The 17710-nt window shown below is 37.1% G+C and overlaps 1 protein-coding gene across 1 annotated transcript in view; it reads right to left on the bottom strand.

Moving 5' to 3' along the window:
* The window catches only part of SLC38A11 (solute carrier family 38 member 11), a 51317-nt gene that overhangs the window by 23348 nt on the left and 10259 nt on the right, over positions 1-17710 (bottom strand). The window contains exons 6-7 of the mRNA XM_081242181.1: positions 14581-14687; positions 12511-12590 (exon numbers count right to left, since the gene is read on the bottom strand). Of these exons, the coding sequence (XP_081098307.1) occupies positions 12511-12590; positions 14581-14687 (187 nt within the window). The remainder of the gene's footprint in view (positions 1-12510; positions 12591-14580; positions 14688-17710) is intronic.

Below are 17710 nucleotides of genomic sequence, written 5' to 3'. Positions count from 1 at the left end.
GTAAGGCCATGCAGGGCCACGGGTCAAACAGGTGGGCGTTGTGCACTCATGACAAGGAAAGACCCTCAAAAGAAAGTGAAACTAAAATAACAAAGAACTTCTGCCTAAGAATATTTGGCTTTAGAAGGTAAATAAAATAATTACATTTCTTAAAATATAATTTTCTGACTGACATTCCTAAATCCTACATGTACATTACTTCCTAACTGCAGATTTTCAAAAGGCAATTAATAAAAAGACAATTCGGGTCATTCTTAAATAATATGAGCATAAACTTTTTAAAGATTAGTTTATGATTTCCGGTATTTATATACACATTCTACGGAGAGATGGCTATTGAAAACAAAATAAAATAAAATAAAAACCAAAGGTGCAAATGAAGTCTCACTCCTGCAGGGAAGTAAAGCTCTTTCTGAATCAGACAGGAAAGTGAGAAATCGGACCCAGCCGTGCAACGTCTCCACCAGCGACCGTCCGAGAGCAGCGTCTATGGTCATGCCTAAGATACCTCCTTCTGCAAATAACCCTTCAGATACATTCAAAAATGGCTCACTGAGACCTAAATTAAGCTTTTAAGATTTGGTCACTTCGTGGGAAAAGCTGGTTGTGATCTGCAAATGACTATTATCAATTCTCGACTCTCGTTTTGTTATTTTACTCCTTGTAACGGTAAACGCAAAACTTAACTTTCATCTCGGAGACAAATATAGAGCACACAGTCAAATAAATAACACAGAGAAGAGAACATTCCTCTGGGCAGTTACAAACACTCGGGGTGGGGATGCTCGGCGGTCACCATGTCAAAGCCCTCTCTCATGGCCCTGCTCTGACTGTGTCGCTCTGTGTCTCCTCTGGGGTTGGCGTGATCTGCTGGGCGGGAGGGGCTGGCGGGGTCCCCCTGCATCCAGGAGGACAGCCACTCGCGCACAGTGACCGCGTGTGCCTCCATCTGGCGCTGCAGGATTTAAATTTTAACTTTATGATATACTAGCAGGGTGACTTTGGGCAGACTACTTAATGACACTGGTCTTAGTGTTTTCTGCTGTAGAACAGAGACGATATTAATTGTATTTTGTATATCTGACACAAAGGTTATGAGAAAATGAATGAGAGGGTGTGGTATATAGTGGACAATCAGTGTTAGGTGGGACCTTCTTCTGCTCTTTTTCCCTTTCCTCATGTTATCACTAAAGTAACAATACATGTCTTAGTCTGGGTGTAAGGACCTGCAAGTTCATGAAATGCAGTGTTCATCATGGTATTCATATTCTTTTAGAGAATGAAGGGACCTTGAGAAAGGCAAGCTATCTTATTTTAAATAAGCAAACGATAAATCTTGATAACATATGATACAAATGCAACCAAACGGGCAGCCGTTTGGTTTTGATTATGGTGAGAAAGATGAAAGGATTCATTTATGCTTTAGATATTGACAGATAAATGTTCGGTATTCCATCCCACCCACCATACCCCATACAGTTTTCTGCACAGCTGGGTCTGCCAAATTAGTGCAGTTTCCAGCTGCAGAAAACCCCTTGGGTAATCTCAGGGCACGTGGAGCTGCTCACCTCACTCCAGGGTACAGCTTAGCCCAGCTATCAGTTCCCCAGCTAAGCTGTAGCTTCTCTGTGCTGATATAAATTTTGCTACAGTGGTGTGGAGACTACCACCAGTGGAAGATAATTCAATGTTTGAATAAAAGAGGGCACTCATTAAACCTTAGGATATTGGACATCTAAAATGGATAGAGAGGCAAATTGCCTGATTATTTAATCACCACTTGGATTACATCTTAGACTTGAAAGGAAAAAAAGTATAAAATTAACCTTTTACATTTTTAAGATTCTATCTATACACACATGTACATAGATTAAGGGTTATTCTTGGTGTTAAGTTACAACGACATAGAGGGAGCTAAAGATGTGAAAGAGCTAACTCACTTTGCTAAACCCCCGTGTGTAAAGGACTCAGACACACCAGAAAGCTACTCAGGATGCTCCAGCAAAAGGAGACAACAAAGAAAAAAAGAAAGATATGAGAAACTCGAAGTAGGGTGTCTAACACAAAAAAAGAGGTGAAAGGAAGTCCTAGAAAGACAATGGGGCAGCAAACTGAGAAATCACTCTATCAGAAAGGAGCAAGAGGACAAAGGCTCTGAGACTCCTCTCTAGGAAAAATAACAAGATTGGTAGATTATCTTATATGTTCGAGCATTTGGAAAAGGAGTAACAAAAATAATCAAAGTCAAAAGCTAAACTAGGAGAAAATATTTTTAAAAGACACATTTCACAAAGGACTCATTATCTCCAAAATATACAAAGAACACTTCAGACTCAACAATAAGAACACAAACAACTCAATTTAAAAATGGCCAAAGATCCACTGACGCCCTAATAGACCCCTCACCAAAGAACAGATCCTTTGAGTAAACAGGTATATGAAAAGATGCTCCAAACCATATGTCACCAGGGGAGTGCAAATGAAAACAACACTGAGATACCACTACACACCTTGAAAGAAAGAAAGAAAAAAGTACAGCCATTAGACTGGCCAAAATCTAGAACACTGACAACTCCAAATGTTGGTGAGGATGTGGAGCAATACGAACCCTCATTCTTTGCTAGTGGAAATGTAAATTGGTACAGCTACTTTGGAAGACAGTTTGATGGTTTCTTATAAAACTAAACATACTCTTATCATAGGATCCAGCAATCACATTGCTTGGTGTTTACCCAAAGAATCTGAAAACATATGATCCACACAAAAACCTGCCACACCGATGTTTATAGCAGCTTTCTTCATAATTACCAAAACTCGGAGGCCACCAAGATGGCCTTCAGAAGGTGAATGGGTAAATAAACTCTGGCACATCCAGATGATAGAATATTACTCAGTACTAAAAGGAGATGAGCTATGAAGCCATGAAAAAACAGGAACCTTAAATGCATATTACTCAGTGCAAGAAGCCATTCTGAAAAGGCTACATACTATATGATTTCAACTGTATTTCATTCTGGAAAAGGCAAAACTGTGGAGACAGTAAAAAGATCAGTAGTTACCAGTGGTTAGGGGTGGGGGAGAAGGGATGAATAGAGGAAACACATAGGATTTTTAGGGCAGTGAAAATACACTGTATGATAATATAGTTATAGATACATGTCATTACACATTTGTCCAAACCCACAGAATGTACAATACCAAGAGTGAACTCTAATGTAAACTATGGACTTTGGGTGATTATGATGGACTAACCTAGATTCATCAACTGTCACCAATGTACCACTCTAGTAGGGGATGTTGATAATGGGGGAGCCTATGCATGTGTGGGGCAGGGCACTTGTGGGAAATCTCTGTACCGCTCTCTCAACTTTGCTGTGAACCTAAAACTGCTTTGAAAAAATCAAAAAATATTTTTTAAAGCTAAACTGAACATCCAACTAAACATGGTTAAAAACAAAACCAAAAGCAAGTCTCAATTCTAGAAAAAATGTAACGGAAGGGAAATATAACTAACTTTGAAACTTGTTTAAGTCTTTACATATTATGATATGGAAGAAGAAGAAAAATAATTAGAAAGAGCTAAATCCTCATCTACTATATGACAACAGTGAGAATCCAGAAATAACAGTTACAAGCACATTACCTAGAAGTAAAAATGTAAATGCCAAAAGATACAGCTGAAATAGGAAAGGATTTGGTAGGAGGCAGCTCTATTTCATTAAAAGCAATTTGTAATATTTGATGTTGTAAAAATATGTGAATATTCTTTTGAGAAAAATAAATCCAAATGAAAGCAATATTGGGAAGAGGCAGGATCTTTTAAAATGTCTTACAAAACTTCAAATAAATCATGGCAACATAATGAAGGTTTATTATAAGGTTCAGATCATTTAAGAAGCAATGCTTCCAGTGTTTTAACATATTTTAATACTGACAGAAATACAGATTGGCTTGTAGCAGTTTGCAAATAATTTTACAAGAATGATTGCTTCTCTTACTCTGAAAAATCCAGACATGCTTAGTTATAAAATTTTTAGAAGCCTTTTCCTTATGTGTGGGGAGGTTTTCGGGGCTTAAATTCATTTTGCACAATCATCTCAGTTTGGGTTCTTGGATTCAGGTTTTGCATCCTATTTTGAAAGACATACTTTTCCTTATCTTTATAACAGTAGATTTGTAGTAATAAGCAAGTAGGAAGCAAGTCCCACCAACTACATCTCCAGTCTTCACAAACTGGAGAAAACAAGCTGCATAGCGATTGTTTCTGATCACCAGAACATCTGACCTCTGATCAGGAGGATCGGACACCCCATGTGTCTGTTGTACCTGAGCAAACTCTTTTCAGCTAAACACAGGCACCTTCCAAATCATACAATCTCAGCAGAGCCTGCATTTTTGTTAAGAGAGCCTTACATATTAACCTCTTCAACCAGATACATCTGGGAGTTAAGTGCTCTGGCTGGCACACAAAGGTTCCACATTTCCTGTCACACCACAAGCTATTAGTGACATAAGCATATCTGCCCACTTCCCTAGCTCCGCATTGGCTGACAGCTCTCTGCCATTTCCTCGCTCCCAGCTCACTTTTCTTCTGAGTCTGTTCTATAGACAGCTGTGGTCCACAGGAACACATACAGCTGTTCAGGAACATTCTTCCTGGGTATCATCATAAACATCAAAATGGATCCTTTTGTTCTTAAACACAAGTGCTCAAGGTTTATATTAAAGTAAATGTAATTTCAGATGTGAGCTCCAGATGATGGTAGTTGACCCTTGAACAATGCAGGGCTTAGGGGCACTGACCCTCAGAGCAGTCGAAAATCCAAGTATAACCTATAGTTGACCCTCCCTATCTGAGCTTCGCATTCGTGGATTCAACCAATTGTGATTGTGTAGTACTGCAGTATTTAAAAAATTCCCAAATAAATGGACCTGAGCAGTTCAAATGCATGCTGTTCAAGGGTCAATTGTATTTACCATTGGGGTTCTACTTGGGTCGTACCTCTCTTCACATTATTATTATTGGCTGTGCCATGCGGCATATGGGATCCCAGTTCCCTGACCAGGGATCGAACCCGTGCCTCCCTCCCTCCCCACCAATAGTACAAGCGCAGAGTCCCAATCACTGGACCGGCAGGGAATTCCCCACCTTATTATTATATGCTGTCCCTGTACAATCCTGTTCATATCAGACTCTCCTTAAACTCCAAATTTGCATTTCCAAAACTCCTTTTTCCTCTCTCTGCACCCCAAGGGTTACTCAAAACTGATGTTAAAATTAAAAACTTATTTTTTTTCCAGACCTGCTTCCTTTTTTAGCCTTGTTAACAACTTAAAAGAAGCTGGGGTTTTTCCTCGATGTTCCCAAGCATTTAGTAAATGCTTACTGGATGAACAGACTTTTTCATTTTCTCCTTTTGGTGGTGAGTTCTGGACCATCTACAATTCTGGTTGTCCAAGCTGGAAACCTTGGCAACACCCTCCTCTTTTTCCTTTTCTTTTCTGCCAACCTTGCCTTTATACTGTTCCAGTTGTCTTTTGCCTGGATGCTTGCCTCCAGATAGCCTCCTCCCAGGCCTTTAACCCCCATCTATCCTCACCTCTGTGGTGCGAGAAGTCCAAAATGAAGACTCGCTGTGGTTACTGTCCTGCTGAAGAACTTTCAATGTCCTATCAACTAAAGAACAAATCCAACTTTCTTGGCACTACATGTAAAGCTTTCCTTCCATGTTGGTCTCTACCAACCTCTCTACGATCATTGCTTTGTTCACTCTAGCTGAACTTTCAACTCAGAATCACCAACATTCTAGTTACTTCCCTAACACAGAAGCTGTATAGGTGGTGGCGATGAGAGCAGAGGTCAGTAGATTAGGAAAGCACCATATTCGGCAGTTTTTCAAAAGAGATAATATGGAGACATGACTATTGTTAAAACTATGATAAAATATATATTTGAGGAGAAACATAAAAGCAAGATAGAGTTTTTGAGAAAATTCTCAAGGGCTGCACTTTTATTTTCTTTGATAGTTCCCCCAACCAGTGGCAGTGTCCTTCTTCTCCAAGTACCTCCTGTTAACGTTAAATCTTTAGGTCATTATACACCCCACACCTCTGGGCCTCACTCATTTCTGCCAACAGTAGCTTCCCACTCCTCCCTCCTCTCCTTTTTTTTTTTGCAGTACACGGGCCTCTCACTGTTGTGTCCTCTCCCGTTGCGGAGCATAGGCTCCAGACGCGCAGGCTCAGTGGCCATGGCTCACGGGCCCAGCCGCTCCACAGCATGCGGGATCCTCCCTAACCGGGGCATGAACCTGTGTCCCCTGCATCGGCAGGCAGACTCTCAATCACTGCGCCACCAGGGAAGCCCCCTTCTCCTTTTTTGACCCAGCTAATCCCAGTACATTGTTTTAAAAACAGCAGATCACATACTGTCTTATCTTGAAATATTACCTGCCTGCCCAGGTTGTGCTAAAGGCCCTTCCTGTTTCCATTGTGTTTTGCCATAACTCTATTAAATATTATATTGAGATTAACTGTCTATTTTCCCCATTCACAAACTATAAATATCTGAGGTCATGGACTGTGCTTTCCTCATCTTGGCAGCCTCAATACCTAGAAGAGTGACTGGCATAAGCCAGACATTTAATAAATGCTTAATAGCTGAAAGAACAGGTGACTCGATTTTTGCTCTTTGGTTGTTAATCTGTACCACAGACCAGTCTGGCTTCTAATCGGAAATAACACACAGGTGGCACATTTCACTAAGGCAGCCATTTATAAAATACAATTGATGAGCTTCCCTGGTGGCGCAGTGGTTGAAAGTCCGCCTGCCGATGCAGGGAACAAGGGTTCGTGCCCCAGTCCGGGAAGATCCCACATGCCGCGGAGTGGCTGGGCCCGTGAGCCATGGCCACTGAGCCTGTGCGTCCGGAGCCTGTGCTCCACAACGGGAGAGGCCACAACAGTGAGAGGCCCGCGTACCACAAAAAAAAAAAAAAAAAAAAAAAAAAAAAATTGATGATGAGTGGGATGAGTCCTTAACACTGAGCAACCCAGGCTGCTCTTTCAGCTCCACTAACACAGGGACTGGACTGATCTTCTCGGAGAACATATTGTCTTACAGCTGTTTTTTTCTATTTTCACGCAGACTCAAGTCACATGATGGTTCTATTTGTTGCTTCATGTCAGCAATTGGTCTGGGAAAACTTAACACTAGCTCTAGCAGTGCTACAGAACAGAGTCAAATGGTATTTTAGCAAATGAGTGGGCAAATTTTGTTAGCATGGAGGCAACCTTAGGAACATTTTCTTTGCCAGAGATTGTTTTTGTATGAAATTTTTAATGTCCTAAGATCATTTTTATTATCTCATGACTTCAGTCCTCTCCAAGGAGCACCCTATATCATGAATTCCAACTTTTCAAGATCTCCTGGGGGACTTTCACTCCATCTTCTGCCTTGATCTATAACATGTTCCATATCTCCCATGGTAAAAATGGTATCTTTTAGACTTCTTATTGCCTTAAGCCACTGTTTTGTCCTGAGATTTTCATTCATTGAGGCTCTTAAAAAACAAAAGGGTTTGGTTTTTTTTTTTGGTCAAATTCACTTAGATCTTAATTCTGTCTAAGCTACTTTCCACCTATATCATTTGATTGAAATGCCTGAAGGTCACCAGTAACCTCCTGTCACCTCAAGTGGACATCTGTAGTTTACACCACGCAAAGTCTACTCCCTCTTCCTGTGGCATCATCATTGCCTTGATTTCCTTTGGGATACCTTTTCCTCTGCTCAGAGTCTATGTGCTTTAGTTGAGCTGATCCCATCTTTAGCTTCAAAGGTAGGCATGTAACATAAACATAAGCAATTCAATACAAGGCATGATCGCCATGGGTCCTCACTACAGCCAATCAGAACTAATACTGGAAGTGAGGTTTGAGGTAAAATAAAAGAGAAAGCTCTTTCTATTTTTATGGACTTGGACTTGGACTTGAATAGATCCAAAATAGGATATGAAGCCAAAGGATAAAAAAAGAAAAACTATGATTTTGTTGACTGAGCTCCTAAATCCAACCAAACCTAATAACAGAAACAGCCTTGAACTTTATAGCTGTGTGTGTCAATAAATTCTCTCTTGCCTCAACCAGTTATGGTTCTATGGCTGTTGTCATCTGCAACAAAAAAGGCAATAATTTATGCATCATCAAAAAAAAAATCAGTGGCTGGTATTTGCCAGAACTAATCATTCGCTTTTCAAATATGCACTATTCCTTTGTCTTTACCCATTTTTTTCTGATCCTTCCTTAATCCCCTCTAGTTCCTCTTTATATATACCTATAATTGTGGAATTTCAGGGTTAGAATGAATAAGGGGTATCAAAACTAGTAGGTACTGAGATCCTTGGAAAAGGCACATTTTACATGCATAAATACCTGTTAAAAGTGTAGATACATTTTTTGAAATTATGTTTGGAACACTATACTATTGATTAAAATGCTGTAAAAGAGATGTTATATGAAGGGAGACTAGTTATAAATTTGGACTGCATGCTATCATTTCCATCCTGAATGTAAAGAATTGAATATTAATGAGGCACAGAATGAAGGTTTTCACAGTGATAATGCCTCTGATTGTAGTTTGAAAAAAATGGGAGAAATGTGTTATTGCATTTTGATACTAGCACACTTTCTGGAAAGCAATTAGATTGCCTTGCCACCTCAGTTTTTAGAAAGCAAAAGGTTAGAAAACACAATAAAACTGAGCATTATTTCCAAAAAGAAATGAAAGTCATTGGACTGTGAGATATTTGAAATCATATCAAAAAGAAGAGTTTATGGCCCTATGAGTTATGGAAAAGGAAATTGAATTGCATGTTTTATTTTTAAAACACAACCACTACAAAGGTGTTTCCATAGTAACAAGGTCAATACCAGTCGCCATTGCAGACCTTCCTCTTTTCTGATACTGGGTTTAAAGATCTTTTTCAAATACCACTTTAAAAGTCCTATGAAAAAGTACAAGGTTTCTGATCATTCATCTGAACAAAAAAATGAGGAAAAACACACATGGAGTATTGAATTTCTCATGTTTTATGGATTATAAGCATTCGTGGCTGTCATATTTTCAGAGAAAGCCTGCCTGACTAGCTACTATGCCAGCCCCTAAACATGGAATTTGATTAGCCTGATTGTAAATCTGGACAAACAGAAGTTGTTTGCAGTAGTATTCAAACAGAAATAAAAGGCAGCACAGTACTAAAAAACACACTTCCTAAACATTTAAATATTGAAAGAGTTAACTAAATAATCCCTGTTATTAGAAAAATTTCAAAGACTCAGATAAAATATGATTATCAGCACTAGAGGAAGGTTAAAAAGATACAGGTCACATTTTGTTTATAACAGAAATAAATAGCTCTTGGCCATAAAAATCAACTCATTTAGCACCACCAGGAAGTGGCTTCTCCTTCCTCTTTCCTTTGTATCAAGATACACTGCCTATATGACAGTCATTTGTATCATCTTATCTTCCCCACTAAACTGTGCACCCCTCAGAGTAGAGATACTTTCTCTTTGTGTTCACAATAGTATCTCACACACATTTTGTATATAGAAGACACTGAAAAAAATAACTGAAGGATGAATCATGAAAAATAACGACACAACAGTAACTAAAATAACAAAATCTTTGGCCTATTTTTAGAAATGTGTCAGTTAAAATGTGTACTCATGATTTTAATGTCTTCAAACCAAGAGGCTCTAGATCCTTGTTCACAAACTCAAAACCATTAAGTAATAAATCCAGTTGCCTGACCCCTACATCAATTCCTTCAGAATCTCTGCAAGTAGGGCCCTGGCATCAGCATTTTTTTTTTTTTTTTTTTTTTTTGCAGTACGCGGGCCTCCACTGTTGTGGCCTCTCCCATTGCGGAGCACAGGCTCCAGACGCGTAGGCTCAGCAGCCACGGCTCACGGGCCCAGCCACTCCGCGGCATGTGGGATCTTCCCGGACTGGGGCATGAACCTGTGTCCCCTGCATCAGCAGACGGAATCTCAACCACTGCGCCACCAGGGAAGCCCTGGCATCAGCATTTTTTAAAGCTACTCAGGTAATTCTAATGTGAAGCCAGAGTTGAAAATCATTGCTTTAAACTGTTCTGCTTGGGCTCAACTAATGGCTTATTTATTTACTTCCAACTTTTAGCTACTTGCTTTTTTTTCCCTCAATATTCCCTCATAGTACTCTATTTACCAAATCTATAACACTTTTTATTATAACTTGATTTATTCTCTACGTGATAAAGGCTTCAATTAAAATAGTTCTGGCTTATAAAAGTAAAAATTTTAAGCAAAAATTATTATTGTATTTTGTTCAATACACTTATTAGCCTTTCGTTGCTGTGAATTCAGCTTTTGAAAACCAGAGCCGAATACAGTACCAATATTATAGATGTTAAATACATCTAGTAGAATTTAATATGTGCTTTTGTGCTTTTAAGCTTACCTTTCCCAGGCCTGTAATGCCTTTTACACCCTTATCTATCTGGAAAAATTCAGATTCCTCTTTCTAAACGTCCAGATCATATTTCTCTTCCTCTAGGAAGCCTTCCTTAATTCAGACTATCAAGAACTCTCTTCTTCGGTGCTGACACTGCCCCTCATTTATGCTTCTATTTTGCACTCCTAATACTGCATTGTCATTTCTTTTTCTTTTTGTTTTTAAAATAAATCCCTCATCCATAGTTGATCGTGAACAATGTGCAGCAAGTGCTGCACAGCAAAATAGTTAGAAGCCATAGGTACTCAATAAGTGTTTACTAGATGAAGGAATAAGTGGCCATATTGAAGTGAACCAGGTACATTTCAAAAACAATATCACTATGGACTGAATTGTGCTCCCCACAAAATTCATATGTTGAAGCCCTAACCCAAATTCGTGATGGTATGTGAGGATGAGGACTTTGGGAGATAATTAGGTTTAGAAGAGGTCATGAGGGTAGGACACTCTTAATGGGATTAGTGTCTTTATAAGAGGAGACACCAGAGAGCTTGCTCTCTCTCCCTCTGTCTGCCACATGAGGACACAGCAGGAAGGCAGGCATCCGCAAGTCAGGAAGAAATCCCTCACCAGAAACCAACCAAGCTGCCAGCCTCCAGAACTAGGAGAAAATAAATATCTGTTGTTCATGTCACCCAGTCTGTAGTATTTTGTTCCAGCAGGCCAAACTGACTAATACAACTATGAACTGGGATTACATTATTTGAAGAGAACATTAATATAAACATTACAGATATTTATGCTATCTCCTTTTATTGAAATCCTTAAAAAAAGTTTTTGTTTTAAAGAAAAGACCATATGAAATGTAGTTAGTCTAGATATTTCATACTTCCTTTCAAATAAGTTTAAGGCATAATTTTTGGTATTTTCCTGGTCAATTAAGAAGCCTGACATAAGTCATATATAGTGGAAGATGAAGTGATTTTGCAGAACAATGTTCAGTAGGAAAAAAATAAGTTACCTTGGGGCTGGCATTATCAATTATAGCTATTCACCAGGTTTCTTTTTTTCCTCACAGATAACAACTGAAGACCCAGCATGTTACTTGCACTATGTTAGAGATTGTCTTAAATTAATTTTATTTGTCTTATGTAGGATAAAGAAAATATTTGAGGTGTCATGGAAACTCCATAATGTATTATTTATTAATTTATTCAACAAATAGTTATTGTGCATTGTGGGAACCCAATTTTGTGTTTAAAGCTATTTTAAGCTAGTTTCATTAAGGCATTCTCTTGGGACTGTGGATACAAACTACCCAGTCCTTATCTGATAAATCTATTCTATAATCAAAGCATAAGAACTGTGTGGTTTAGATCAGTAGACTCTCTACTTTGAATTTCACGGATAAGTAACATTTTTAAAATTTGTGGAATCAATGCCAAGTTCCCAACATTTTACTTGGCCAAATAATAATCTAAAAAACAAATAAATATCATTACCAACTATCACTATTAGTTCACAAATGACAAAGCATTTTAACACAATTAAAGAATATAATCTTAGTAGAGAATAAAGGGTGGTTTTCAAGGTGACCACATTTCATTAAATAGAGAAAAACATCCACTATATTCTTTATTCTTCTCATTTCAACCTAGACTGGTGAAAACTTTGTTAAGAACAAATCCATCTGTGAGATAGATACAGAAATTTCTACCATGTACCATTTCTCCCCCTTCTGCCATCTACCACTTCTCTACTTTGTTCCTATTTCTCACTATTCAAAATCCCTTCCTTATTTTAATTCTTTAGGCAGGCCATTAAAATAATAAGCAAACTCAGTTTAATCTCATCAGCTACTACTTAAATGTAATCATTTTCTCTCATTTTGTCAAATACTGAAGATAAATGATGCTTCTGGTACCATATAACTTTATGTTTCTGCATTTATATCATATGAACATCTGAATGATGGGTATAAATCAAATATCAACCAATGAAGCAACAAAACTTACATGTGTGGACCCAATGAAACTACCCTTGCCATTACAATTCCAAGAATCAGAGTTGTTAAAACTGTAGAAATAAGAGAGATCTGAAAAAGAAAATGTAAAGATATATGGTCAGTTTAGAAGAGAGACAATTTTATTGAAAATATTAGGTGATTCGCTTTTTACTTGAGTAAACTTATGTACAATTTTTAAAGTACAATTCTTTAGTAGTTTATTCTTACAGATTGGTATTGATAATCTAAGGCAGGTAAATTTTTATCAGATCATAGTCTTAGTTCTTTTCCCCCCAAATAGAACAAGTACCAAATATGACTATTTCATAAAGGGAAATTATGTTTTCATTTTTCTTCAGGTTTTATTTTAGTGTTGACTTGTGCTTTTTTCTATCTATAATTGCTTCTTGCTTCTGTCGTTATCCTACCCTGCCCCTTCCTACACAACGTCCCCCCACCCACTCACACGCATTTTCGGATGCCTCTGCTTTTTCCTTGCTGCTTTCTAGCTCTATTAAGTCTAGTTTTCCTCTGTGGTTTTGTCCTTTGGTCTGTGTTTCTAGAGTCTTCTCTGCTACTTCCTCTCTCTTCTGTCACTATTTTAACTGGTTACAATATAAACTGGTCTGTGTGTATATGTGTCCTTTGCACTCTTAACATTAAATCTGTGTTCTACTCTTAATTTTTTAAATGGATAAGCACAATTTAGAAATTTTTGTCTGATAATATAAAATTGCTTTTATTTCATTTGATTGTCATTAATCTTGTTTCCTAGGTTGTTAGTTTTTAACTAGAGAGAAGGTTCTATTATAAGTCCTCTGATCCACTCAGATATTGGAAAAGAATCCGGTCACATAACTAGAAAGTGGCCAACGGGGAACTCAGATGCTTAGCCTGACTCCAGATCAGTGTTTCTAACTACTCTGCTTTGCTCATGGGAGATTTATTTAAATACATCAATATGACATTTTTAAGGGACACTTAGGGTCAAAATGTTCAAGTATTAGTAATATGATAGAATATTAGTTTTCTTTTCATAAATGCCTTGCCTTTTGCTCTCAGAAGAAAGCATTTATGCCTACATTGAGCATGTGGAATGGAAAACAGTTCAGACATTTCAGAAAATTCACCAAAAAAGTCCCTTTTAATACACTTTAGTTTATTTCTGGATGCCTGCTATGGAAGGAAGGAGCATGGTCAGAAAACTCTGGAATATCATCCCCATTCTCAGCTCTACCTGGAAGAAGGGGCTTCATCACTGTGGATACACACGAAACATCACAGTGAAAAGTAAAATTAATTAACTGTTGGATTTTTCAAAATAGAATGTAAAAACAGATGAATAACTTAAAAAAATTTTTTTTCATCAGAATGCTTGGCATAATGAGGATGCAACACCAATAATATTCTGGGTAAAATACAAACACTTCATGAGAGTAAGGAAATAAAATGCAGCCAGATAAAGGCTAATGCATGCAGATAAGCATATGTGGTGAGTTGAATACATACTTGGTTGGTTTCATTAGAAATAAATCACCATTTCTCTTTAGCAATAAGAATCATAAATATTGGCCAAATTCTCAACAATTAATCAAATATTGACATTTAAATTCACTGGATAAAAAATGGGCACAATAGATGTTGTAACTTACAAAAACATTTTAAGCCAATGAAGTGATTCATTCTTACTTCATTAAAGTTAATATAATTTTAAATTGTTTAAATGACTATCTACAAAGAATGATAGAAAATAGACTAGATTTTTCAGTAAATAGACTTGGTTTAAATAGAGTTCTTTATATTTTCTAAAATTAAAGTGTGCTGTCCGTGTCAGAGTATCTACCTTAAAAAAAGAAAAGGAAGGACCTATTTATTTCATAGTCATTAAGTATTTAACCATCAGTTCCCCCAAATAAGATAAAATATCAAACATAGTTTACTCCAATACAATTATAAGTAAACTAAAAGAAACTAAAGATGAATACTGTAATCAAGAACTTGGCCATAGAGATAGTAGTTTGACAAAATTAATTCAGGTAACAAAGTGCATTTCTTTGCCTATTTAAAATGTAAAAATTACCTTTCCAAGTTTCGCTATATCTCGATACAAGGACAAAGGCAGAGTAAAGGCAACAGTGGAAAGCACAATAATGAAATGGTGACCAATAAGCAAGTTTTCAGGATCAACTAAAACACAATAAATATTATAAAGTGTTTATGAGTAACACCAGTGACACAAGTAGTCAAATATTTAATTTAAAAAATGACTTAATTAATACAAAGCGCTACATAAATGACAATTTTGAATAAATAAATTCCATAGAACCATGTAAAAACAGAAATAATCCACAAAAAATGTAAATACAAAATAACTTAAGGATGAACCTATAATTCAAATTATAATATTTTGCATTCATATTATTTTAGTAGCCTCTGCATCAGTTTTCCTGCTTCTTCCTTCCTTTGTCCCCTTAGTGTGTATATATATATATATAAATAGATAGATAGATAGATAGATATAGATATATATATATATATATATATTTTTGCCATACGTGGGCCTCTCACTGTTGTGGCCTCTCCTGTTGTGGAGCACAGGCTCTGGACGCACATGCTTAGTGGCCATGGCTCACGGGCCCAGCCGTTCCGCGGCATGTGGGATCTTCCCGGACCAGGGCACGAACCCGTGTCCCCTGCATCGGCAGGTGGACTCTCAACAACTGCCCCACCAGGGAAGCCCCCTTGGTGTATATTTTTAACCTAGAAACTACAGAGATCCTTTCCAAAGGCTAAAGACATTATGTCACTCCTTGTCCTAAACCCTCTAATGGCAAAACCCTTCATTCATAAAGTAAGCAACATGGGGACATGGTATGTTCTGTGGCTTTTTTTCCCTAACTTCTGTATTCCAGAGAGACTTGATCAGTACAACTTAAAATTTCAAACCTCAAGGTTTTGATAAAAATATTCACTATATTTTTACCCTTCTATTGAGAAAGAAGTGATTTCCCTGAAGGAAAACAGACAAAGCAACTTTTTGGATAGGGAAGTTGTCATAGGGAAGCTGCTGAAACCTGGTATTCACTGCAGACTCTTGGCTATCAAAACAAGGAAATAATAGAGTGTGTGTGTGTGTGTGTGTGCGTGTTTGTGTGTGTGTGATCAAATACAAACCAAATTTGTAAACATAAAATAAAACATACTTACAAGGATTTATATATATATATATATATATATATATATATATATATATATATTTAAAGCTGTGCTAATCACAGTATTCACTTTAGGAGCTATGTATCTATTCCAATGAAGACACTATTGTTTAAATTTTTAGCTCATATTGAATTCCTTCAGAGATCATATGATTATACTTTTGAAATGTCCTCAGTGGTACCAAGTCTTTGTGCATTAATTTCCGCAAAATCTAAAATCTGTAGAAGCCAAGTCTGTCAAATAAGTAAGTGAATGAGGTAAAAAAAAAACACCAAAAACAAAAAAGAGAGCTATTACTCTGAAAAGTAAGACTAGTTTTCTTATATGGCTAATAAACTAATGTACAAGGAAGTTCCAAGGTGGGAATTTCGAAATGGCATAAGTTATACACGCACACACAAACACACACACGTATATACCAGAATGGAAATATTAATCGTGGGTTTTTGTTTAACTCAGTCATAACTAAACAATCATCATAACGTTGTGAGTCAAAACAATAAAACAGGAAAGTCAAGTTCCAAAACCCTTGAACTCAACTATTTACATATTTTTGGTGAACATAATATGAATTAAATTATTTGTATATCTGGTCTATTTACCCTTTCAAACTGTTTGCTCTACTAATATAGTGTTATCTTATTTATACGGATGTCTGAAGTTACATGTATCCTTAAAATTCTGGAAGTATAGATTGAAAAGGAAGGAGAAAAGGAAAGAAGGAAGCAAGTGTTGGTAGGATTATGCCTACTTGGTTGTCCCAAGAGAAAGAGACTATGCTATGTTTTCTAACATTTTCCTCATACATATGTATTACTTCTTAAATAAGAAAAAAGAAAATTTTTTCTAAATTAATAATGCTCCTTTGAAAAACTGAAAAAATAGCAAAGGAAACAAAAAATTCCCATGAATCTCACAATTAAAAGATAACCACAGTTTATATGTGAATATATGTTTTTTTTCCTTATTTATGGAAATAGAAAATTTACATAATTTAGATCATATTGTATATATGGTATTATATTCTTCTCATTTTCCTTAACATTCTATCCACTCACCTAATCTCAGTTTATGAAAACAGGATTTGGAGGTTGGGGGCTACGACAGCACCTACAGATAATAGCTAACAGTGCTGGGTACACCTCCTATATGCTAGGCACTGTCTGCGTTGTCTCTCGTTTCACACCATAATTCTATGAAGCAGGTGATACTCTAATTCATAATTTAGAGACGAGGGGCTAGAACTCAGCGAGGGCATTAACCTTCTCAAGGTCACACAGCTAGCAAGTAGTGGGTCAGTGATTTGATGCTCAAATCTCCCTGGTTTCAGTTTCCACTAAACCCTGTGAGAGGAATAGGCACAATTTCCAGTTTTACATTTTGTTTTATTTTGTTGGCATGTTTCTAGGATGGGCGATCCACACACTAAGAGAAAAGGGGTTTTTGTATCAATTTGAAGGATAATAACAACTATAAAGTTAGGTGACTATGAAATGGGGATTATGTGGCTTGGACGAGGAACTCTTCAAAGCAAAAAGACTCACGATCTCTGAATTATTCAAATAACCATGATATGGTGAAAGGATGAACAGGGAGTGGCGTTGTGGCACATGCTGAAAAGGTCTGCTTAAAATGTTCACAGCGGCTTTTTCAGAATCAAGCCAAACAGGCAACAACCCGAATGTCCCTCAACTGGATGATAGATAAAATGTTTATATCCATATAATGAAATAATCCTCAGCAATTAAAAAAAGGAACACATTACTAATAAACCCCAAAACATGGAGAATCTCAAATGTACTATACTAAGTGAAAGAGGCCAGACCCAAAAGGCTAGCTCCTATAAGATGCCATTTATTTGACCTTCTGGGAAAAGCAAAAGTAGGAAGAGAAATCAGATCAGTGGTTCTCTAAGGCTGGAGATGAGAGAAAGTTTGACTACAAAGGGGAATGAGGAAAATCTGGGGGGATAATGGAATGGTTCTGTATTTTGA

The sequence above is a fragment of the Mesoplodon bidens genome (genome assembly GCF_964165515.1).
Source record: "Mesoplodon bidens genome assembly, chromosome: 8".
NCBI lineage: Eukaryota > Metazoa > Chordata > Mammalia > Artiodactyla > Ziphiidae > Mesoplodon > Mesoplodon bidens.
Note: the sequence above shows the minus strand (reverse complement) of the source record. Positions and strands in the feature narration are given on the sequence as shown.